Source organism: Rattus norvegicus, chromosome 6 (assembly GCF_021556685.1).
Source record: "Rattus norvegicus strain SHRSP/BbbUtx chromosome 6, alternate assembly SHRSP_T2T, whole genome shotgun sequence".
Classification (NCBI taxonomy): domain Eukaryota; kingdom Metazoa; phylum Chordata; class Mammalia; order Rodentia; family Muridae; genus Rattus; species Rattus norvegicus.
The window spans coordinates 97,155,230-97,181,315 of NC_141539.1; the positions used below are offsets into that span (position 1 = coordinate 97,155,230).

Here is a 26,086-nt window from a genome sequence, read left to right on the forward strand (position 1 = left end):
TCTGAGGTTATGCAGGAAAAATGTTTCTGGTTTTGGGTGTGCCCATTGAAACATTGAGGAGGAGACATTTCCATAACAGCAACTTAATCTTAAAATTCTTCCACCAAAACCAACACAACCAACGTGACAGGATCCTACTGTTAAATTTTGCTGACTTATAAATGAAAATTCATTCTGTTATTCTAATCTGTGAGTGAGATTTTGCTTGGGGATCTGTTTTAAGTATCTCAGCATATAGATTGCAGAGACTCATTCCAAATCGTAAGCCAGGGTCAGGTATTGGAAGGGTCAGACTTTACCTGCCACCAAAATATCGTGTTGTTAATGGGTGGCAGTTCCTTGTCAGTGCATCTCAGATCCTGTCATGGTTTTGAAAAGGTGTGATGTGGGTTAAGAGGAAACATCAAATAATCAAGTCCTTCCTATAGTAACATCTCCTCACCCCACCACTGAGACAAGAAGTTCTGTGTGCAGTCTATTTCCTACTTGCTACATCGCACCATCCAAAGATTTCCCAGAACTGGAAGCACAAGCAAGTTCATTTTCTATTTAAGATAACCGAAAGGGGTTTCCTGTGCAGTTTTTATGAATGGAGTAGCAGTTTTATGTGACAAACTCTTATCTAAAGGAGTTATTCCGCATGTGTTATTGTGAGAACACTAAATCCTGCCTCAGTATTAGCCAAATGTCTCTGGAATACCTGTTTACCAGAGGGTAGCATTCCTGAAAGACAATGCAGAACAGTTCTTTGTGTTCGAAACTGCTTATTTGGGGGTGAGGTTGGGAGGGAAGCACCCTGCCACGTGTCACACTGGATTCAATCAAGTCATCAAAGGGAGATCGTGATGTCCTGTCTGTAAAGTTTCTACTGCCTTACAGCTGTCTGGCCACAGCTGGTAAAAACAGAGTAAGGGCTCAGGCTAAAAGCTAAGCCCAAGTAGGCAGCTGTGCCGGGTGGGTTTCACCAGATCCTGACACAGTGGTTAGTTCATACCTCTCATCGTTTGGGGGAATAGGAATGAGGAGGGTGTCAAAGGGCAGGCTGCTGAGTGGCGTGGCGGCTGTGAGTGTGGCTACCATGGCAGTATTCTGTAGCATCAAGTCAGCCTCGGGAGCACTTGGCCAGAAGGCTCATCCACCAAGGACAGCCCCCTTGCAACTTCACAGCCTCCTGTGTCCTTAAACAGCCTGTGACCTGAGCATGTAGCATTTTAGCTAGTACAGAAAACACAGCCCAATTAAAAAATGGGAGCGTAATTGCTGTGATTTATGATGTTCCAGTTCTATCAACCTGACTACTTCAAAGGCATCACTCTGCTTAATCTCATTACTATTCCAGAGAAGACAAGCATTTGCCATCTTTTATACATGGCTTTGGAAGTTTTGGGCCAGTAAGTGATAGATGGGGATTCACAGCCAACTCTGTCTTAGTCTAGAATCACTACGTCATACACCAAATCTCTATAATCACCTCAATAACAAACTTGGCTTTTCGTAAGGTTCTTCTGTATTCAGAATACCAAAAACAATTCATTGAGAGAGTTTTCCATTGTATGGAGGGTATAAAACTTCAGGAGGTTACCCTTGTACACAAATGTTCTCCAGGTTCAGTTCAGCAAAGAAAAGGTTAAATGTTGGCCCACAGTGATGCCACCTTGGCTTGTTCCCTTGCCCTTTCCAGAGCTGATCACCCTGGAGGAATACAGCCAAGAGGCAAAGTCCTTCTCTGGTAACAGCAGGTGATCCCCACACAGTGTTCTCTTCTTAATTGGCCCATTGTCCTTTAAACTTTCACTGGATGCAACTGCATTTAAATGGGCTTAGCAGAGAGAACAAAAGCTACAAAGCACACAGGCATTCAGTAAGGATCCACAGCACACATCAGTCTACAGCACACATCAGTCTACAGCACACATCAGCAACTACACCTCCATTCCAGGGTGATTATTTCCATTTCATTTGCTTGTCAAATGTTTGAGAAGCCACTCCCTAGGAGGCTCCATTACAGAAGGCAGGGATAGCACAGTGAATAAAGGATTGATTTTAGAGTTTAAAGACACAAGCAGTAAGCAGTCAAGCAGACCACTGGGTGAAAAGCGTTGGGGAAGCTCAAGCAAGAGATCAATGCACCAGAAGAAGTGCTGGCTTCCTGTGGGAGCTCTGTATTATGGTGAGTCTGGTTGCTGCTGATTCTGGCAGGCAAACCATGCTCTCGGTCCATTTCTGTTGCTACGATTAAGTACCCTAGCCACCAGCAACTTTGGGGAGGAAGGACTTGTTTGACTTATGGTTCCATTCCATTGTTCAGGGACATCAAGGTATAAACCCAAAGCATCACCCATAGTCAGAGAAATGGTGTTGCCCACTATGGGTGTGGGTCTTCCTTCATTGAGATAAGGAACAAATTGAAGATCACAAGAACTTACACAGCATAGATTAGATTAACTTGGTGATTGTGAACTCTAACTAGACAAATACTGGCCTATGGAGGTTGGTCAGAGAAAAATTAGAAGGTGGATATTTCCATTACAACCACTGGATGGCAACAGACATTAGCAGTCTGTTAACCTACACACACACACACACACACACACACACACACACACACACACACACACACCCCAATTCTGCTTTAATTGACTTCCTCTGGAATTTTTGATGGAGAATAGAATCTCCTAGAGTTCTCAGGGACAGGTAAATAACAGTGAATTCAAAGGTCAACGAGTTTGGTTTTCAAACACATATATTTTGTTTTTGCAACGTTTCATATTCGAGGAAATCTCCTACAAGATCTCAGTACTCAGCCAAGAGTTTTTGTAAAGCGGTAGTGCCTGCTCGAGTGGAAGCTTTAAGCCAGAAAGCCGTATTTACGAGAATACGCAGTTTTGAACTGGATTATTCGTTAGTGGTGGTGAGGTCTCTGACTGATAATAAAATCATCTTTTCTACTTACAACTTATCCCTCAGCAAAACCCTACCCTCAAACACTAGCTGTGATTAAGAAGAGACCAGCATTATTGAGGCAAACTCTTCTGAGCGTATTTCCTCGGGGTCAGCGCACCATGACTATGGTTCCCAGGAAGCTGAGGCTGCCCCTCACACTGGCACTCAAAGGTGGCACTGGCTCTGAAGCCATGAGGGGCCATGGAGAACATCTGAGGCTCAGCTCCAGGACAGGTCAGGAGAGGCCATGGGTGCACGTGCTGCCTCAGTTGAACTAAAAGTCACAGGATTGAAAGAGCCATGAAGAGGAACTGAGGCTTTGTGCCATGTACCTGACTGAGAGTCCCTGAAGAGAGCCCAGCAGGGGGTACTGAGGAAAGCGCAGCTCAGCTGTAACAGAGACCCCAGCGCTGCGAAGTCAGTCTCATAGGAAGACCAGCACAGGCAGCAGCAGCTGCAGAGTGGAGCTGGCCTCAGCCTACGAGGCAAGCCATGCTCGGTAGCAAGACCTTCCGGGCCTTGGAGATGGTGACACCCAGAAGACTAATGCAGACTTGCACTGCTGTGCTTTGGTTTTGTCTGATTTGAATGTAACGAGACCCTGGCTTTTCCTTCTTGGAGTAAGAAAGTAGTGTCTAACATGGTTTTGTTTTAGAGTTCAGAGATATGGAACTTTGAGGAGAGACTGTGGATAATAGACTGTCTACTTTATAGAGGGGTTTTAACTTTAAAAAAGACTTTGGATGTTTTCAAGAGACTGAACTTTTAAGGTGTTTGAAAAATTAAAGACTGTGGGACGTTTAAAAGTTGAAATGTTTTGAATTTCAATACTGATATTAATATGAGATCTTGTGAATGCACAAGAAAGAAAAGGTTATAGGGGATTACGTGATTCGTTTGTGTGTTGAGTCGACAAGGGGTCAATTGTGCTGGCTGCATTTTGTCAGCTTGACACAAATGTAGGCACACCTGCAAAGAGGGAATCTTCGTTGACGAATGCTTCCATAAGACTGGCTTGTAGGCCAGTCTGGATGGGGTGGGGGATTTCTAGATTAATGATCGATGTGGGAGGGCCCAGTGCATTGTGGGCAGGTTGTCCTGGATGACACAAGGAAGCAGGTAGAACAAGTCATGAAGGGCAAGCCAAACAGTAGCATTTTTCCACTGACTGGGCTTCAGGTCCGGCCTCCAGGTTCCAGTCTTCAGTTCCTGCCCTGAAACTTCCCTCAGCAATGAACTAGGACTCCGAGAATTGTAAGTTAAAATAAACCCCTTTGTCCCCCAAGTTGCTTTTGGTCATAGTGTTTTATTTATTTATTTTATTTATTGTAGCAATAGACACCCTAAGATATTGTTAGGTATAACTTTTACTTATATCAGAACTGTACTTTAGATATTCTGGAGCCTGGTAGTTTCCTGGCCCTACACAAGCTTGTATAAAACTCTTAAAAAAAACTTAGCTATCTATAATCCTTCATGGTGTGCCACATTTAAACTCCAAAGGGCCAAATATGGCCCTTGTTCTAGCTTTAGTGTGAGTCACCAAAATAACAAAGTCACCTAAATGCAATACCCGCCGCTGACTGACACACACACACACACACACACACACACACACACACACACACACACACGAGGGTCAGATGGCTACAGCAGTAACACACCTAACTTTAGAGGCATTTCTTCTGTATAACTGTGTTTGCATCTGTAACCACTGTGTTAGCAAACTCTGAAATATCATTTAGGAGATTTTAGGGATCAAATCTCTTCCCCTGATGCAAAGTAAGTCCTGTTCATTAATGTCCCAAAGGGCTCCAACCCATTCGCTCCTCCCTGCTCATTGCTGTTCCTTCCTCTCATCTACCACCATCTTGCTCTGGCAATAGCTTCTCATTATCTTCTATCTTCCAACTTGTCTTTCCCCAAACCTTCCTCCCTAACATCACCAATACGTAAAAGGCTAAGAAAGTCATTTCCTAGTTTGAACTCTTCCACATATGCTGAGAAGGCTTGGGAAAGACACAACTCTGCACACAATGTGAGCAAGGAAGAGCACCACAGCCAACCAACCTTTTCTGGACACTGCCTTGCCTGCGTACCCTGCTTTATCATTTCTTCTTAGCTTCTACAATATGCCCAGAACGTTTCTGCCTTTGGCCTTTTCACTTTCTGCCTTTAACCAGCTCTTGCCATAATCAATTCTTCTGTTGCCTCATCTCTACAATCTTCTCTGACTTCCATATCAATCACTGGATGCCACCCTGGCCAGGCGCTCTCTTATATAACTCTGAAGATTCTTTCTTTTTCAAGGTCTGCCCTTCTCAGACATTAACCCAAACCAAACAAAGGATCTACTCACATCTGCCTTGGTTGTTGCTACACTGGTTGTGTTACACCTGTAGTAGCCATATTGTTTGAGTCAAAGGAAGGATGAGAAAAATGAAGGCCTTCCTTTGGAATGGCTGGCATATCTTTGAATGAAATGTATGCTGTCTGAATTTCAAGAGTGTTTTGTGTGCTCACAAAGGTGAACCTTAGAGGTGGGCCTATTGGTATCTTGATTTTAGCATAAAAGGAGGCAAATATTCCAAAGGGATGGGAGAATCCCCTGGAACCTCATTTGACTCTGAAAATTAGAAGTATGTCCTCTTAGCCCTGTAAGTGAAGATAATGTATACAAAGGACAAAGAGGCATTATTCATTGGAGGAACCAAAATGTTTGCTATTTGTGAACTATTTCCATGGACACGTTCCAGACTGACTTGTATCCATCTTAGTAGCTAGCCCATTCCTTTCCATGCCCAGACAAGATTTATTAATGAGTTGGGGCTTGTTATAGCTCAAGATTTGACAGTGAAATATTACAGCATACAAGAACCATACCCTGAGGAGGAAGTGTCAAGACTGTCCTATAATTAATAAATGTCAGAGGCTACCACAGTTTGGAGAAATTTTATCCATCTCTGAGAAGGACATCTCCCCCAGTCCCCTGGGGCCAACGTTTTAAAAATATCGATCCACATGCAATTTGAGCAATGTTAACCTTGTGTCTACTTTATGAAGAAAAGCCAGCAAATGGAAGCCAACAGATAGAGCTGGCTACTGCCAGTCTCATTCCAGGGATATTCAGAGGAGGGCCCCTTCTATCACTGGGAAAAGCCACATGAATTAGCTTAGGTACTCCAAATGGTCTAGGTTGGGAAACCTGATGTCTCTAGGTATTTGTATGTCTGCAATAAGCATCACGGATCTTGACGTGATTGGCTCTGGGTGAATGAACTAAGAGACTCTCCTGGGTGGGCCTGGGAAAACATTTCTGGGAAAGACTGAGTTAGGAAAACTCCCTATCAGAGAAAGCAGCATCTTCCAGTGGCAACCTAGTCACGAAGAATCCCAAGGACGAGCAAGGCATCTTGCTTCTGCTTCTTGCTGTTGGGTGTTTGTCCTGTTACTGTCATCAGAATCCAGCTTCTTTAGCCTTCCCATGTGAGCTGAAGAAAGCGGCTCCCTAGTAAACCTCTCTATGTTCAGTGCCAGATCGGGGCAACTGAGGCACACAGGCTCTTGACTTCCTTGGTGTGCAGACAGCCACTGTGAGGCCACTCAGTGCCTAGTCTATGAGTCACTCTAGTAAGTCACCTTATGTAATACATATTCATTGTATTGTTCTTCCCCTCTGGAGAACCCTGGCTGATATACTTGCTCACACTGACACAACAGCCAGGCTGCATCAGGGAATTGCTGCTCCATCTCGATGAAAACTGACAGGAAGTAGCCACTGTAGAACAGTGTCAGACCTCCGGCTGGTGCTGAAATTTCTACCGTGAAAGGAAGAGATTTTCCAAGAATCTTTAGGGCCAGATTTGCTAACGCAATTCCACAGAAGCTAGTAAGTATGATGACTTGGTTTTAGAATTACCAGTAGAAGAAGAGACGGGTCGTGCTGACTTTGGTTCTCTCCCAGATATTGTGGGACAGACACCATCAAAGACCTCATCTGTGTGAGGAGACCCCACCTGGCAGCCTTCCTGTGAACACTACCTTTCCTGCCATAGTTTCCTTCCAAACTCAGGCTGTGCGGCTGGATGCCATAGAGGGGAAGAGGCTGCAGACGGAGGCCTGCTGCACCCCTCTTCCTGGGGTACAGGGCAGGCGCTGCTCTATCCAGAAGAGAGAACCATCCGAGAGCCTCTGGTAGCTCTCTAGAAACACATGTGCCAGAGGCATCCTCCTTGTAATGCGTGTTGCTGTCCCGCCCCGCTGCTGAGCTTGCTGGGGAAATAAAACAATTCTCAAGCTCTAGTGTATCCATTTTAAGTTCGTATTTAGGTCTTTGCTCATTCTCATTCTGTAATTTCAGCGTAGAGACAGGGCAGGAACATGAACTTTTAACAACACTGCAGGCGTCAGGCAACCATGAAGGAACAGCTGGCAGAAGGCAGTGTTTCTCAAACCACATGACTGGGTGCACTCTTGACCGTTCTATAGTGGTGGTTGTTATATTGTGGATGGCTATTTTGATGGCGTTTTCAGATATTAGGGACATTCTGGATCACTCGGGGGGATAGTTTTATAGACAAACACTGTGCAGACACCAATGTGTTTACATTTGGGTCAGCAGAGAGTGGTTCCAGCTTTACCTCAAGATGAATCCCTGATATCACCCCCTCGAACCCCACTACATCTTCATCCCCCTGTGGGTGGAAATGTTCCTCGAACGACTTTTATTATTACCAACAATGCTTTATGAAGGATACTTACATGTGTATCCAATATCACACACACACACACACACACACACACACACACACACACACACACACAGAGCTGCCTGCAGTCGGATTTAAGACAGCAATAGCTATTATCAAGTATCCTCATAAGATCTTCTTTTCAGCAGGGCTAAATAGGACCCAGGGCCTTATGAATGTCAGACAAGCTCTCTACCACTGAGTTGCAAACCCGGCCCTAAACCAGTGTTTCAAATGTGAGAGTTGTAATCGTGAGGAATGAGTAGAACTTATATAACATCACTTTATTTGCTCCAGAATGAAAAAAAAAAAGGCAGAAAGGAGAGATTTGGACAAATAATATGGATTAATTGAATTCAGGAAGTCCTACCAGTTATCCAACCACAGGGAGGAAATAGACTTGGAGCTCAAAAGAGAAGATGTCTTCAAAGCAAGAAACTGGGAATTTACCACTAAAAGCCCAGAAGGGAGGTTAACCTGGGATCGAGGGCCCGAAGGAGGAAAAGAGGTAAGGACAGAACACTGGAACGCCTCCAGGGTGACTGAATAGGGCAAAAAAGATGGGAAAGAGGTTGAGAAGATAGGAGTGAGGAAGGAGAAGCACCAGGGCAATGAGAAAGGAAATCCTGAGGAGTGGGGGGGGGATGATCTCCCTTTACCTAACTGTTCCATGGGATGGTATAAAGCTCAGCCTGGTAGCACAGACCTGTAATCAAATGCTTGGGTGCGTGAAGCAGAATTGTGAGTTCAGAGTCTGCCTGGATTGCAGAGTCGTTTTAAGCCCAGCCTGGGCAAATTGGTGAGACCCTGCCTCAGAAAAAGTAATAAAAGTAATTAAACTTTATCAAATAATATACTCAATATTACATTATTTGTATGAAAATCAATGCAAAATTACTCATTATTTTCTTAACCAATATTTTGCTTCTTATAACTAAATTTTTAAGTGTGCGTGTGAGTGTGTGTGTGTATGTGTATGTGTGAGTGTGTGTGTGTCTGTGTGTGTGAGTGTGTGTGTGAGTGTGTGTGTGAGTGTGTGTGTCTGTGAGTGTGTGTGTGAGTGTGTGTGTATGTGTATGTGTGTGTGTCTGTGAGTATGTGTGTCTGTGTATGTGTGAGTGTGTGTGTGAGTGTGTGTGTGTATGTGTATGTGTGTGTGTCTGTGAGTGTGTGTCTGTGTATGTGTGAGTGTGTATGTGTGTGTCTGTGTGTGTGAGTGTGTGTGTCTGTGTGTGTGTGAATGTGTGTGTATGTGTGTGTATGTGTGTGTGTCTGTGTGTGTATGTATGTGTGTATGTGTGTGTATGTATGTGTGTGTGTGTATGTGTGTGTGTCTGTGTGTGTGTGTCTGTGTGTGTATGTCTGTGTGTATGTGTGTGTGTGTGTGTGTGTGTGTGTGTGTGTGTGTGTGTGTGACTTCATTGCCCTTGGAGGCCAGAAGAGGGATGCCTGGAGCTGGAGATACATACGGGAGCTTGTAAGCCACCCAACCTAGGGGCTGGAAACTGAGCAATAAACACTCTTATCCACTGCACCGTCTTTCCAGCCCCATAACCAGTATTGTTTTTCTGCTTGCTTGCTTGCTTTTAATTGAAAGTATTTTTTCCATACACCATTTTAATAAGATAGATCAGGACTGCACTGTTATATTTCCAGAGGGGACAAGAAAACTTAGCCAGAAAAGTGGCAATGGGTTTGACAATCTGTGAGTCAGTCTGGTTTGCAGTAGAACAGGCTTAGGTGGCACTGTGACAACCGACTGCCCTAGCCCAGCACTAACCTATCCCCATAAGTCATGGTTGCTGCTAAATGATTGACCAAGGATTTTTAAAATTAGCCTTTCATTTGCACATTCCTGAGAGTCCAGACAACCTTGCAGGGATGAAAACTCATCTCCCCACTTCATAGTCTGAGGGCACTAACAGACTGTTCTTGAGGAGCGGAGGACGAGAACACAGCACAGGAGGGCAGGCTTGCACAGGAGGGAAATGGAACACAAAGAAAAATATTTTCTCTCCAGTTCTATGGCTGCAGAGGGCTCTGAAGGGTGAGAAAGCTCCTAATCAGACCTGGGACCAGTAAACCTGGTGCCCTGTGTCTTATACCATGATGCCATTGGGTGGCTGAGTCTTAGTCTAAATGTTTCAAAGCCCTGGGATGCAGAGTCGGCACCCATGAGTCTAGTCTGAAGCCTGAGACGCACAAACCCAAATACATCTGCTACTGAGGCTTCATTGGACACAACCTGGAAACCAAGAAGCAGACTTTACTTCACAGTTAAGGGCAGTCATGCTTCCTTAAGCACCGACCTGCTGGCCGGCGGCACTGGTTAAGAACAGCCTAGGGGCAGCTCTGCAGCAGGAGACTTTCTGGACTGCTGAAATGGAGCTGCACAGACCAAAGGGAACCTCAAAGCTCCAATAGCCCTCTGCTGGTACTGCGTCATCCACAAGGGGCCTCCAGGGCTTGGCTTCCCCAGAGTGGGGAGCAGCTGTGCATTACAGTGGAAGACTAGATTTCAAAAGACCCCTCAGGGAAGGAGCGAGCCGAGGTTATTCACCCTGAGACCCCCTCAATCTTTTGAAAAGACTACGACTACCTCCTCGCCAGTGTCTACATTTAGCAACAGACGGTAAGCTATATGGGGCAACTTGCACAGAGAGCTGAGTTGTGCCAAATTGGTCATAAAAGGCGCACTCAGGCCCTTGCATCTAGAACTCCAGCTTTACTGATCTTCAGCAGATGTCTGCTAACAGCCCCAGATGTTGTGCTTGTCTCTCGGATTTGAGAAGGAAATGGGCCCGCAAATGTCCCCTTTCTCTTCAGTCCTCAGATTAATTTATTTATCTTGAAGATAAACGTGTTTGATTAGCATTGTGAACATAGTGACTGTCTCAGGAACATTAGGGGCTAAAGTGAAGACATGCCCGTCACATGTTACATGACATGAACACAGGCAGGCATGACTCTAGCTCTACCATTGCAGGCTTTCATGCCAGTGCTGTTACACTGCACTGCAAACCCCAGGACTCCTCCCTATGCCAGTCTGAGTGGTCACAAAATAACTTAAATTAGTTCAACAGCCGCCAAACAAACACGCACTCTTACTCTTAAGTTGACTCCAAGTGTCTTCCCATCGCGTGCACGTAGTGTGGAAGTAATTATTTGGATAATTAAGAGTCAACAGGCTGGGGATGTTGCTCAGTGGCCTGGGTTGATCCACAAACTGGGGTGGGGCCAAGTTATCTTGGCCTCTACAGCCATTTAATGAGGTAATCTTGTGATTTCATTCTTCCGGATCCTTCTATTCCAGCATGATCATCTCAATGTTTTGTGTGTTGGTTTTGTAATAAGAAAAAGGCTATTCTCTATTTTTGTACGAGACACTAAAGGTTAGCAAAGGCTAAACCCAAGAGGGTATACCTATGAAGTCATTTATAGTCAAAGGGCAAAAGAATTGTCAAGAAACCAAGAGTGGAGAAGACGGATGGCAGAGACCCTGGGGCAAAGGTGTGCTCTGAGGGTGAGCAGCGCCTCAGCTAGTCACCTGGTTCTTCTCTCTCTGAAGTCCATTCAGAGTCTGTAACCAGGTGTGGTGGGCAACTCGAGATACTTAAAAATCTCCTTTCTACCCACAGATTCTAGATGATAAAACACTGACTTCTTTCATTTGAAGACTTTCTCAGAGAGAGAACCTAACGACTAAAGTAAAATAATTCTAAATCATAAGCAACTTTAAAAACTACTGGGTGTTATTAGGTGCCGCTGGGGGACAGAAGAAACTGTGTAAGCAATTTTGGTGGCTGTCTTTCCTGATTATCTAGAACTCAAAAGTCAAAATGCTCCCTCCTTGGGTATGCCGAGCTGCACATGGCCCATTTGGGCAAAACTGAGCTAAAGGCGGGTTTAGGCATGAAGGGACCTTGCCACCCCTCATCTTTAAATAGGTAGAAACTGGAAACAAGCCTGGACAGTTCCAAGCAGAGCTTCGATTTTCCACAGAGATTGCCAGCCCTGGAGTGGCAGAAAGGATGGGGTCTCCGATTCAGGTCCCAGGGAACACATAAACCTCTTGTGCTCAGGGCATGGAAAGAGAAAAGATGCTTGACCCACAGGGAAACAGACTACAATGGCCATGGGCTACCGATCCCAGACCCCTATCACGGTGACAGATACCTCAGGGCAACCAGGGAGGACTCTGGCGGGACAACCCTGCTTGGACCAGAAAAGCTGCCCCCCTTTACCTTTTTGCTTGTTGAAGAAAGGCAGAGGGGGCACGAGGTCAGAACCAAGTGGTCCAGGAATTTCGGTGGCCGCGGGACTTTGGCTGGAACTCACAGCTTCCTCTTCAGGCTTCTGCTGCTGTGACTTGGGCGGCTCTGGGACCGGGGCTCCATCACCTGATGATGGCTCTGGGCGGGACTGGAGGGTGACAGGGGTGAAGCTGAGCATCGGGTCAGGTTCCACAGGGCCTTGGTGGCTGGGCGCTCGCTCTTCGGTGGCCCGAGAGCTTGTCTCTTCGCGGATGGCATCCAGGACGCCCGGTTTCATCGGGGGCGAGTCCTGCTCGCGCTTGGGGCTCTCCTCTGAGGCCGAGGAGGCATCGCAGGACTCGATGATGAGCTCGCTGTCCAGCTCGGCCTCCCGCTCCTCCCGCAGGATGCTGTACTGGATAGATGGAGAGGCAGGAGAGGGAGGCGGGCCCGACACGTGGCCGAAGCTCACATAGCCAGAGGGTAGCGCATCCTCAGAGGCCATGGGGTCCTCTGACACCAGTTCAATTTCTGAGTCTCCGGACTCCGCACTGCTGGCCTCCTGGTCCAGGGAGCTGGGGATTGTGGGCAGCCCGGACCTGGCCTTGACTTTGGGTCTGTCGGCCGCCTGGCCCACTGGCCTTGGACTCTCGGTTGTTTCATATGATAACCCCTTTGCTTCTTTAATGGCAGCAATCAACTCATCCTCGGAGACGCTGCCTTTCCCCTGGGACTCTGCAGCAGATGGTTCTGTACTCCCACAGAGCGAAGAAGAGCCAGAGAGGCACACACACGGACAGACAGATGGACACAGAGAAAAGAAATAAAACAAAATTCCATTAGGGGAGATGTTTTGTCGTTGCTTGAGAAACACACATCTCATTAGTACAGAAATAGTCTGTTTCCAGGGCTTGGCTGAAAGACAAGCCACCTAAACTAAGGCTAATTACTGTTGCGGCCCAATTAATTCACATACCTATTCGTCTTAATCTAGCTGTTTTAAAAAGTGACCCTGCCACTTAGCAACAGAATCTTGGCTGTTTTGTTGCACCAAAGATACTAGAAGTCATTTTAATTTCTGATTCATTCCCTCGAGGGAGTTTCTCAGCTTCATGGACTTCATCAGATAATCAAATGTACATGTATCCCTAATCGAGTCCGCCAACATCAAGAGATCTGAAAGTTGACCCTCCCCCATGCCCATGGCTGCCCACTCCTTCTCCATTAAGAGAGGACAGGCTCCGGCTAGACTTCTGAGCTTTACATTTCTCGTGAGAAGGTTTTTATTTTTAAAGCCTAAAACTCAAAGGTTTTGCCACACGCACCCCCCCCCCCCCAGAGATTTACCAGCTCTACCATCTCATGGGACTGCAGCTGTGGTGGCCCAGCCCACTGCTCTGCTTTGCCCACCCCCTCTTGAGAAGACACCAACTCAGAGTCACCTCAGTCCCCAGGGCAAATGTCTGCCTTCTGCCTGATGTTCCTCCAGATGGCCTGGAGGCCACACTGCCAACCCTGCTGAGCTTGGCTGTTGGATCACCATGGCAACAGGGTTCGGGAGTTTGGTACTATTTTGCTATAGAGCAGGCAGGGCCATTCTTCTGGGTACCTTACACATCATCTTTGGGCCTTGTGTGGCAAGAACTGACCAACCAAAGCTTCCTGCAGAATATTAGGGTCGCTGTGGGGTTCTAGGGAGGTGAGATGATCATATTATATTGTTCATGGCTACCTCATCTGTGGCTGTAGGATTCTAGAGTTTTAGAATTCTCTACAAAGCAAGACCAACTTTACCCTATGCATCACCCATCTGTTAAGCGGAGTCGAAAGTTCAATGGCAAGGGGTCCCTTCACACAGTAGGTTGTGTAACAAGTGCATGGAGGGTGATGGCAAGTGCCAGGCGGGGAAAGCAGAGTAGGTAAGGGATGAGGCTTCAGCTTTAAGTGAGTCAGAGGGGCTTCTGTGAGAGGCGGGCCTAGATTTAACCCTTCATTTCCAAAGGAAAAATGTGCTGAGCAGTGTGAAACCCTGCAGGTGGTAGTCGCAATGATCTATCAATACCAAAAGGAGGTCATGGTGTCTGGAAGGACTTATAAATACGGGGGTATGGTAGAAGAGGTGGAGACAGTGTGGGCATGTCAGTCATGAGGTTTTTCTCTCATGGAACTAGCAATCACCAGAGTAGAGAAATAATATGCTCTGTTTGAAGTGTCTTAAAACAACTGTTTCCCCTGAATACATATATACAAGTAACGGTATATGGACCAAACAGCTTATATTTAGGAATATATATGTGGAGAGATATATATGCATGCATTAACAATTAGTGGGAAAGGTATGAATTGGAAGTAGAGCTGGAAGGGGCACAAGGGAGACCTTGGAGGGAGGAAAGGGATGGGAGAAGTGTGACTGTATTATTATCCCAAAAATAAAACTCAAAAAGCAAAGCAACTGCTTCGACCTCTCAAACTTTTTGACAGTTGTCATTGTACTACCTCAAATCGCTTTTGTCATAGTTCACTGTCTTTAGTGAGCCATGTGCTTAAGTCCTTGCTATGGTTCCAAACAAAATAGTAGTGTAGAAGTTACATGAGGTTATGTTTACATGGTGAGCTAAGGGTGAGGAGGGAGGGAGGGGGACTGAGGGCACCAATGGAGACATGGTCTATGTCTTCAGAGTATGGTGTTGCTACGAGCCACCACCATAGCTCCACCTGTGAGTATCCGCTGGGTGACAGGCACTTAATATACTGTGCTTACAACCTTGGGGCAATGGCTTGTGCCACTGTGTAATAACATTCCACTAGCACGTCTCTCTCTTTGGTCCAGTCCTATCATTTTGCATGTATTCTGCACTTCGTCCAAGATCCCTCAACCCTGGTTCAGTCAATAGGAAAAGCTGAAGGAAGGAGATGCTGCGGTGTTCATAGCTCCCTGTATCCTTTGAAGTTCTAGCTCTTAATGAGTTTCTGAGTCACTTCCTCCTACTCTGCTTGCTCCAGGGATATTAATGACTCCTTAGCATTAAGGTCTTGCTGTTGCCTATTGGTTCTCTTAACCATCTCCACACCCATGTAAATGGCCCAGTCTCAGTCTCTTCAGTTACAGCCTCTGAGTGTATTGCTGGTGTCCTGGCAGAAATGACTTGCCTTGAATCTAAATGTGTGTCATTCTGTTTCAAACTCTTTTGTTGTTTCATGTGCCCCAAGTTTTCCCTGTTTTAAGGAAGCACAGGTCTGAGATGGGACCGGTCATAGTTTGAAAATGAAGAGAGGAAAAGTGGTTGGTTAATCATATGCAAAAGGATGAAGCCAGTTCCCTCCCTCGTGCACCTGGAAACCTTCAGATGAAATGGTGACCTAAATAAGAGATGGTAACAACACCAGTACCCCTTAACTAATAAGTGGATAGATTAAATATGATATGGCCTTACGGTGGAATATTGTTTGGCCATAAAAGGGAGGGAGGCAGTGAAATACTGGGGCATGACAAAACATACCTCGTGCTACTGTGCTAAGTGAAAAGAGTCATGGTGAGCTGCAATATTGTAATATTATGTTTATATAATGGTTTAGAATAAGCAAATGCATAGAGAGAGAATGTGGATGGATGGCTTCAGAGAATGGGAGAGCTGGAAGGTGATGTTGCTGTTGGGCATCAATCTCTGTGCATGATGATGCAGGGCGGCTTCTCACTGGAACCTAGAGCTTGCCAGCTCAGCTAGTCCAGCTAGTGTATACTAATTCCCTGCCCCCATTCCTCAAACACTGTGATTATGGTGCTGTAGGCTGACATGCCCTCCCAGCCAGCATCTATGTGGGTGGGAGGGCTCTTCCTCACTGAACCATCTCCCCAGTGCGGAACCATGGTCTTTCACCACAGCTCATATCTGAGCTCTGCAGCTCAGGGTTGCCTTCAGACATTTTAAGTAAATAGGAGAAGGTCTGAGCAGACCTCAGACATTGACTCCTGTAACTGTGCATGTGACACTAACAGTTGAATGGATGGTTCTCCCAGATTGGCTGGTCGGTTTAGCAAGTAAAAATACAGGCCATTGCCTTCGGTTGCCTCCTAGAATGTAAGGGCTATGTCTGGAGATATCATATATTTCTGACCAGGAAGAGGGAGTGGCCCAGAAGCTGCTTCATAATATCCAAAGGTGCTCTGTAACCCAACAAGGAACAAAGCAATCAATGGTTCCCCACTGCTTTAAGGCTGCAAACCACAACATTGACCTGCACAGCAAAATGCCCTCAGAGGTGCAGTGGTGCTATTTCTGTCTTGGAGGTAACCAAAAGCTATCTAACTGAACTTAAGGTCTGCTCAGAAGGAGGGAAAACATATGCCTGGAAGCCCAGCCAACTAATTGCCTGTAGCTAAAAAGGTCATAGACCCTAGAGGTCAAGCCTCTCTTTCTTGAATATACCTAGTTCGAAGGCTGCCGCTGATATCTTCCTACATTAATATAGTTTCTAACTGTATTCCACATTCTTTTCTTTATACCCACAGTTAAGTGTAGCACTCACTGCTCACCAAAGAAGCAAATGGAGGCTTGCACAGAAGTCCACAACTGGTCCAAAATACAGGGAACAAATTACCATGGGGATCCAAGTTCCATTTAGTATGTCTGCAATCCATCCCTACACCTAAGGCTCGGGGAACATCATGGAAGATTCAGCAGAAACATAACCGCCAAGGGAACAGGATGTCTTTTTTGAGACACTTATGAAATTTCAGTTACACAGCTGCCTAGACAAGACCTGCACTATGACAGCACCAGGTAACATACCAGCATGGACTAGGGGATTTCAAAAGTTCCCAACCCTAGATAAAAAGCTACAAACAGCTGGCACAGTGTGGTCTCCTAGGAATGCTGAATATGCAGGAGCTTAGCTGGGTTAAGTTTTCTCTCCCTCTCTCTCTCTTTCACGTACGCACGCATGCACGCTCCTGCTCTCTCATCTATATCCCCTTCTCTCATCTCTCTCATCTCTCAATCCCTTCCTCTTCCCCCTCCCTGTGAGTACAGATTGCATAACTCTGTGCGTGTGTGTGTGTGTGTGTGTGTGTGTGTGTGTGTGTGTGTGTGTGTAGTGTGCAGAGTCTAGGGTACAACCTCAGGTGTTGTTTCTCAGAAGTCATCCACTTTATTTTGTTTTACCCTGAGATAAGTTTCTTGCTGAGACTTGGGGCTGCCAGTTCAGCAGGACTGGCTGATCAGCAGCTCTGGGATCCTCCTGTCTCAGCTTCTCTAGAGCTAGGATTCCAAGAATATGACATCATGCCTATCTTTTTTTTTTTTTTTTTTTTTGTCTAGGTGCTAGGGGGTTGGACTCGGGTCCTCATGCTAATGTTCAGGTACTTTTACTTACTAAGCTCTCGTCCCAAACCCGAGAATTTCCTCTTTTGATCAAAGCTATTTCTCAGATTCATATATGCAATGATATATTCAAGAACTAAAGGGAGTAATGTAACAGTGCTGGGATTGAAGGGAGCAGGGAGGATCATCTGTCTCTGAGGTTTTCTTTTCTTGCCTCTACCACCCCAAAGGAGCCTGATCCCTTCTTACTCCAACTTTCTGTTACACAGATTCAGAGCCTGTGTTGGGCATATTACATGTCCTGGACAAGGTAGCCCAGTCAAGGTGCTCTCCCTACAATGCCTCCAAAAGACCTAGTGGACCATGGGAGAAGTGCTAATCTCTAAACAGTGGAACCTCCCGGCTCTGAAATTCGTGAAATCCTTACCACCACCAGCCCACCCCTCAAATAAAGAAGAGACATGTTATAAAGAATACCCAACAGGACTTTAAGGGAAGGCAAGCATTTTCTATGCAAGTCTTCATTCCTTCATGCTTGGGAACTTCAGCCTGCCACAGACTGGGGTTTCCCAAAGTGAAGAATTACCAATGCCTTTCTTTACCTGTTCCAGAAGATGGAGGAGTGACAGATCCTGGGCTGTCATCTTCAGGCTCTGAGACAGTCACAGTGGGAACTGTGTCAGGACTTGGCTTTAGACACAGGTCTTGCTTCTCGGGGATTGTCTCATGTGTGGCAGTCATGACAGGAGGTCCGATTTCCGTCAGTGTGATCTTGACAGGGGCAGTGACCAGAGACATCCTGTGTTGCTCATCAGAAAGCTCATCTATGTAAGGAGCAAAGGTAGATTCTTCAAATAAGTTGTCCTTGATGAGCTTCCCCTCCACAGGAGATGGCTGGTTAGGTGCATGGACCCCTTCTGGTTTTGTGGAGACTTCAGAGTCCTTGTCTTTAAAGTCCAAGTCTTTGTCTTCTAGCCCAGGGGATTGCTCCTCCTGGCCTTTTGCCTCCTGTGGCCTGGTTATGTCAATATATTTACAGGCCTCTGCTTTCATCTGGTCTAGGGGGTCAGCTAGGATCTTGTTCACCTCAGTGGACTCAGCAGGAGTCATCTCTATTCCAGAATCAGAACTCAATAAGCCATGTGGCTCCGTCCCAGGCACTTCTGGTAAAGAGGGTCCGGGGGTCCCCAGCTCCTCAGGACTCTCGGAAGTGGTGATGTGACCATTTTCTTTCTGAAGAATTCCAGTAAAGTATGCAGAGTCCTCTCGAGGTGGATAACAGATGTCAGAAATCAGGGATGTGTAACATGCCCCTTCCCCATCTTTTAGTGTTGGAGAGGAAGAGTGATCGAGGGCATCAGGAACAGCTGCCACACCTGTCAATCAAAGTAACAGCAGACCATGAGGAAACTCCTGGCTAGAGGTTTCTCTCCTGCCTAATCCACCAGGACCCCACCATCACCACCACTGAGAAAACACAACATCCTTCATCAAGACAGTGGGACACCTGCATGCTAATTTTCCTTGTGTACCCGATAGTCTCCAACTCTGGTATTTTTCAGGCAACAGACACCAGCATGTCACTGTATTTCAACAACTGGTACCTTAATATATTCTAACTTCATTGAATTAGTTTTAACAAAACAGAAACTCCTCACATCTATATTCTTAATAATAGGCCCTGAAGCAGGGTACAAACGGAAGTGACTATGAGTTTATGAACTGATCAATGGTGTAGACAGCTGGGAAGGGTCTGCTCACAGGGGCTCACACATCTGTGCTTCAAAGGACTCTGGGGTCTGCTCTTGTACTTAGGGCTCCTGCTGACTTCAGAGTAAGCCCATCCGTTGTCTACAGGGAAATGGTACTCCTAGTTTGGAGCCTCATCCCAAAGCGTGCTTCCCTCAGTAGCCTGCTTCTGTATTCCTCCAGTTCCCCCTCAATGGCTTCTCCGTGTTTGTTCCAGTGAGCTCATTAGCCTCTACGAACACCAACGCATCACACTGGGAATTCCTTCCTTCCACTGGTGTTAAGGAGGAAACAAGTTGGTAGATTTGACTTTCCAGACTGTTTCCCTCGGGTCTTCTTTCCTACCCACCACTCACTCCCACCCCCAACAAGGCATCAATTATTAGGAGAAGAGGCCAGTGAGGTGGCTTAGCAAGTAAAGTCACTTGCCACCAAGCTCAATGACCCGAATTCTATCTGCAGGAACCAGACAGTGAAAGAAGAGAACAACCTCCCACAAGTTGTCCTCTGAGGTCCACAGCAATGTGTAACTCCCAACATAATAAAATCATCCCATCATCATCATCATCACAATCATCACCACCACCACCACCACCACCACCATCATCACCATCATCATCATTATCACCATCATCACCACCACCACCACCACCATCATCATCACCATCATCATCATCACCACCATCATCACCATCATCATCATCACCACCATCATCACCATCATCATCATTATCACCATCATCATCATTATCACCATCATCATCACCACCACCACCACCATCATCATCACCACCACCACCACCATCATCATCATCATTTTTATTTTGAGGAGGAGGGAAAAGCTTCTACATTTTGCTGCAAAACACTGCAAATAGAAGCAAATAAATGTCAATAAACATTTATATGCCAGGCAATGGGGTGTTGACCCGATTCTTTCTTACAACAGTTTTATATATTAAACCTGAGTCTCAATGTCTACACATAAATAAACTATACACATGTGTAAACACACACACACACACACACACACACACACACACACACACACACACACATAGCATGTATAATATGAAAATCCTAGGCACACCCAAAGAATAGAGCAGACAAAGTCACCATCTTCTGTGACAGTGACCATTGGGGAATACCTGTAAAATACCTCACACTACCATGAAAAATAAGTCAGAAACAAGCAGTGTCTCACATGGTGAATGTCTGGCCTGTGGGGCAGGCGGTAGCAAGCTTGATGAAGTTAGGGCCTGAAGCACATCCATGGGAAGTTTGGCAGCTGCTTTCAAGTGCCCAATACTGAAAGCTACCTTTAGTTAGAGCATGCAACTTCCCACACCCCACAGCGAGCCCTCTGGTTGTAGAAGGAACAATGCAAAGACCAACACAGGAAGCACAATGCCATAGAGGTTCTGCTCTCATTAGATGACACCAACCTGGGTAGACCGAGAAAGTCAAGCACATAGATGTGGAAGCAGTCTCTGACCGGTGCACTGGTGAGTGACTGCAAAGAAAGGCGCACTCTGCAATATCTAATTTCAAATTTGTATTTTTTCACCATGCCCTCTCTGTGTCTCTGTGTATCTCTATGTCTCTTTCTCTGTCTCTCTTTCTGTCTCTCTGTGTCTGTCTCTCTGTCTCTCTGTGTCTGTCTCTGTCTCTCTGTGTCTATGTCTCTCTGTCTGTCTGTCTCTCTGTCTCTGTCTCTGTCTCTCTCTTTAAGCAAGCTTCCCCAAAGAACCCTTGCTTTTGCTTCTGAAGTGCTGGGAATATTTCAAATTGTGTGATGAGTTTCTTTAGCCTTTGGTGGTTTCTGTGCACCTTTAGAGGGGTGTCATCTCCCTTCCCTTTTGTGTCTTTTTCTATTCACTCACCCTACTCTATTTTCTCTATTGCTCTAATACTTATGCCGAGTCTTACTCCTTTCAATCCTACCCTTACTCAGCCCCTCCTCCTTCCCCGATCCTGTTCGTCTTTCCAGAAAGCCCACTGTGTGCTTTCATGTCTGTATTTGTAATAATCCAATGAGTTTCACTAGAATTGCTTATAGGATCATGGGTAAGAGGTGTTTACACTTACATAGGCACCTAGCCAGTGAACTGTACCTGAAACCCTCATATGGTGGGAAGTAAGGATGGGTGGATCCCAATTGCTCTTAGGTTACCCTGCCTTGCCTAGCGAGGGGTACTGACCCTCATGAGCTACGCTGCCATCACATTGGTTATAGCTTTAACATATAAATGTTGGGTGTATGAACATTCACACCATAGCATTAATGGCGCCCACAGAACCTTCTATGGTTCTTCCTCCTCATTCTTATACCACGGTGTTTATAGTGATCACACGGTATGGCTTACCCTTACACAAGGCCATGATACCTTGTAGACTAGTCTGCTCCTGGAGTTGGAGGCTCACGACTGGCATATTGTATTATATGGTAGACATCTATATAAATGAATAAATAAATGGATAGGCCAACCAATAAATCAATGACTAGAGTAAGTTACAAAGAGTAGATTTTAGTCTTGTGTGTGGAAACCCGTGAATGGCTGTGAGTTATCCAGCAATGGAGCAAGTGTGATCCCAGTAGGTAGTCTGACAAAGAGAGGAACCTCGACTTTGTGAAGAGTTGCATGGGACAACCATGCTGAGCCCCTTGGACTTCTTGTGAATTTTGTACTAAATGATGCTCACCATACCCTGACATGACGTCCTTCCTCCATCCGTTCCCCTAGAACAGAGTCAGTTGTCCTGGCTGCATGTTAAAAGAAGGAACAGAGTCTAAAATCGGCAGGCAGGATTTAAGAGAGCATGTAAACAAAATCAACAATGGGGAGAACTTTCTGAGCCAGCCAGCCTGATCTTACTCCAAGGCTCTTAATCTTAATTAGGAGAGCATTTGCACCACTGAAAATACAACCAGCCCTAGGAGCAGGAAGGGTAATAGTCACTGTGAGAAGTCCAATGCTTGTAAAACTTACAAAACTTATTATAGTCCCAAATACCAACAATGCAACAGAGACAGAAAGAAACTCAATCCAGAATCCTAAAGAGTTAAGAAGGCTGAAATCGTAAACAAATTCCCACCAATTCCCACTGAAACAGAAACAGTCCTACATGAGGGTTGAGAGCTGAGTGGCTGGGAAGGAAGCCGGGTTATTTCCTGCCACACATGGAATGGTTGTGCATGGACACCTGCTAATGCTTTTTTTTTTTATCTTTATTAACTTGGGCATTTCTTATTTATATTTCTATTGTCATTCCCTTTCCCTGTTTCCCGGCCAACATGCCCTTAACCCCTCCCCACTTCTCTGTGGGTGTTCCTCTCTCCATCCTTCCCCCATTACTGCCCTCCCCCCACCAATCATGTTCACTGGGGGTTCAGTCTTGGCAGGACCAAGGGCCTCCCCTTCCACCGGTGCTCTTACTAGGCTATTCATTGCTACCTACGAGGTTGAAGCCCAGGGTCAGTCCATGTATAGTCTTTGGGTAGTGGCTTAGTCCCTGGAAGCTCTGGTTGGTTGGCATTGTTGTTCATATGGAGTCTCAAGCCCCTTTAAGCTCCTTCAGTCCTTTCTCTGATTCCTTCAACGGGGGTCCCGTTCTCAGTTCAGTGGTTTGCTGCTGGCATTCGCCTAGGTATTTGCTGTATTCTGGCTGTGTCTCTCAGGACAGATCTACATTCAGTTCCTGTCGGCCTGCACTTCTTTGCTTTATCCATCTTATCTAGTTTGGTGGCTGTATATGTATGGGCCACATGTGAAGCATTTGCATTTTGGTCATCCTTCTTGAGTTTCATGGTTCTGTGCATCTAGGGTAATTCGAGCATTTGGGTTAATATCCACTTATCAAAGAGAGCATAAATGTGTGTTTTCAGAAAATTGGACATTAAACTACCTGAGGACCCAGCTATACCTCTCTTGGGCATATACCCAAAAGATGCCCCAACATATAACAAAGACACATATTCCACTATGTTCATAGCAGCCTTATTTATAATAGCCAGAAGCTGGAAAGAACCCAGATGCCCTTCAACAGAGGAATGGATACAGAAAATGTGGTACATCTACACAATGGAATATTACTCAGCTATTAAAAACAACGACTTTATGAAATTCGTAGGCAAATGGATGGAACTGCTAATGCTTTTTGTTTGCTTTGTTTTCTGGAGTTTTTTTTTTTTATGACTGAGAAAGTTTCCAGGAAAATTTAAGTGTGTATCTCAGCGGAATAGATCTCCCCCACAGAAAATAAATGCAAAATCTCTGAGGAGAGACATGCTCTACCCCACGAAAACAAAAAGCAACAATAGAGATTTGTTGTGATGTACGGAATCAAAATATCATTCTAGGTTATAACGTAAGCTGCTGAGGAGAACACTGCTGTATAATAGCCTATAATCTATTGCTGGAATACACTTTTTCATGGGTTGAATTTTGTAATTTTTCCAATATTTCAAATTGTTAGCACACATGTTTTAATTTGTTATACCACATATTTCAACTTCACATCAGTTCCAAAAATCATTGGTATAAATAAATTGTGTTCATATGCACGGAGAGTTCTTTCATTTTCTAGTCTTAGAGAAGCTCATCTGTGAGAGTATAATGACGCCATTTCAACCTCTCCCCTTCTAACGCCTCTGTGTCCCTCCATTCAAATCCATGAATTTGATTTGAATCGTCAAATTATTACAATTTCTCAATTATTCTCAGTTCAATTATTACAAATACATGTGTATGTTACATAATATACAGAATGTTATATAACACATAAAATATCAGGTAAAGCACACACCTGAGTTTGTGTGCGTGTGTGTGCGTGCGTGTGTGCCTGTGTGAGTTTGTGTGTGTGTGTGTGTGCATGCATGTGTGCGTGTGTGTGTGTGTGCGTGTGTCCTCTCGCTGTTGCTCATATGTACATGCTTAAGGATGGCTGCTTGGGATAAGCTGCCATGGTTTGTCTCTGGAGAAACTGATTCTCTCTCAGCATCCATAAATTTCACAAGGCTGTTATTATGTAGGGGTGTGGCCCTGTGAGATACACCCCCTCCATATTAACATGTCATCTGGGGCCTTGTCATTGTGTAGGTCCTGCTGGGGGCCAGTGTTGAGATTTCACGGGTGCAGCTTGCCTGTGATATGCAGAAGACACTGTTTCATGCCAGATACCCTTCTCCTCTGGCTCTTGCTGTCTTTCTGCCCCCCTTTCCATGATATTCCCTGAGCCTCACTGATGGGGACTGTGGTAGATGTACCAGCTCGGGCCGGACGCTCAACCTCGGTGGTTTTCTCCATTTGACCACATGGATGTCTATGGATTTGTGTAATGGTTTCCATCTGCGGCAGAAAGAAACTCCTTTGGTTCAGGGCAAGAATTACACGTACTTGTGGCTATAAGGGTAAGTATTTAGAATGCAGTTAGGAATTATACCAGTGTAAGAAAGTAGCAGTAGCAGGTTCTCCTCTAGGGCCCATGACCTCTCCAGCCAGGAGCAATTAGCTGGGTTTGCAATACCAGACATGAATTCCATCCTATTGAGCAAGCCTTGAGGCCAATGAGATGGCTGTTGGCTACCCACTACCCTAATCCCATGATATAAATGGCACTATTGCACTCTTGGGAATATCCTGTCATCCTAGTCATTGTTGTGGTTTGAAGGCTTTGGGGAGAACTATTGGTCCTTGGTCTCCCTTGGGCGGCTTGCATAGGAGCCTTAGAAACTATGAGAGTCAGTCCTGAGGGAGGAAGCTTTCAGGTCAGTTCCAGTTTGATTCCTCCAGCATTAGAGTCTAACCCTTCAAGTTCCGGGAAGCAACTAAAGCAAACAGCCTATACTTTTTGGGGATTCTCCCTCTGTATTGTCCCCTTAGCCTCTTTCCTGTTAGCTTTTTTCCAGGTCACTATTTTCCAGGTCCCCTTCACTGCACCTGTGCCCTCTCTAGAGCTCCCCCCAGCCTGTTGTCACTCCAGAGTCAGTCCTCAATACCTAAAGGTTGTTAGCTAAGAATCACAATAAGAGAGAACATACAGGTTGGTCTTTTGGTGTCAATACATCATTTTCTCATTCTACTCATTAACCGGAAAATCTCATGCTTTCATTTTTCTTTCCAGCAGAGAATGCGATTTGTGAGTATAGCACTCTTTCATTATCTGTTTATCAGCTGAAGGCTGTTTCTGTTGTTTCCCTTTTGAGGCTATTGTAAGCAGAGTAGCACTGAACTTGGTTGAGCGAGCACCAGTGGAGGAGACTATCGAGTCCTTTAGGATATGCCAAGAAGTGGCATGGTAGGGAGATACAAATTAAAACTCCTTCAGGAGTTCTTCTCACCCCAGACAGAAGGGCTAAGGTAAGGAAAACATCTGAAATCAAGTGCTGGTGGGAATGGGGGTCAGAAACTCTCACTCACTATTGTGAGATTACAAAGTGCAGGGGAAGCCACTACAGAAAGTGATGTGGAGAAGATTCAAAATGCTAAAGCCAGACCCCATTGTATAAAGAGTTTGCAGTTAGCTTGAATGAGTAGTTTTACTTTTTTAAATTGGATATTTTATATATTTACATTTCAAATGTTATCCCCTTTCTCCCTCTCCCATCTCTCTACCCCCTTCTTCTAGGAAGATGTTGCCACTCCCACCTCAACACCCTGGTATTCTCCTACACTGGGAAAACAAGCTTTCACAGGACCAAGGACCTCTCCTCCAATTGATGCTAGACAATGCCATCCTCTGCAACATATGCTGCTGGAGCCATGGGTCCCTCCTTGTGTACTCTTTGGTTGGTGGGTTAGTCCCTGGGAGCTCTGGGAGCTCTGGTTGGTTGATATTGTTGTTCTTTATATGGGGTTGCAAACCCCTTCGGCTCTTTCAGTCCTTTCTCTAACTCCTCCATTGGGGACCCTGTGCTAACTCTGATGGCTAGCAAGTATCCTCATCTGTATCAGTAAGGCTCTGGCAGAGCCTCTCAGAAGACAACCATATCAGGCTCCTGTCAGCATGCACTTCTTGGCATCCACAATAGTGTCTGGGTTTGGTGGCTGCATGTGTGATGGATCCCCAGGTGGGG

General features: G+C 45.5%; 1 protein-coding gene and 1 pseudogene across 1 annotated transcript in view; both read right to left on the bottom strand.

Annotated features, from left to right (window-relative positions):
• Positions 1 to 1,080, bottom strand: part of Ppid-ps7 (peptidylprolyl isomerase D, pseudogene 7) — a 38,178-nt pseudogene extending 37,098 nt beyond the window's left edge.
• The window catches only part of Rtn1 (reticulon 1), a 220,312-nt gene that overhangs the window by 90,979 nt on the left and 103,247 nt on the right, over positions 1 to 26,086 (bottom strand). The window contains 2 exon segments of the mRNA NM_053865.2: positions 11,936 to 12,694; positions 17,868 to 18,641. Of these exon segments, the coding sequence (NP_446317.2) occupies positions 11,936 to 12,694; positions 17,868 to 18,641 (1,533 nt within the window).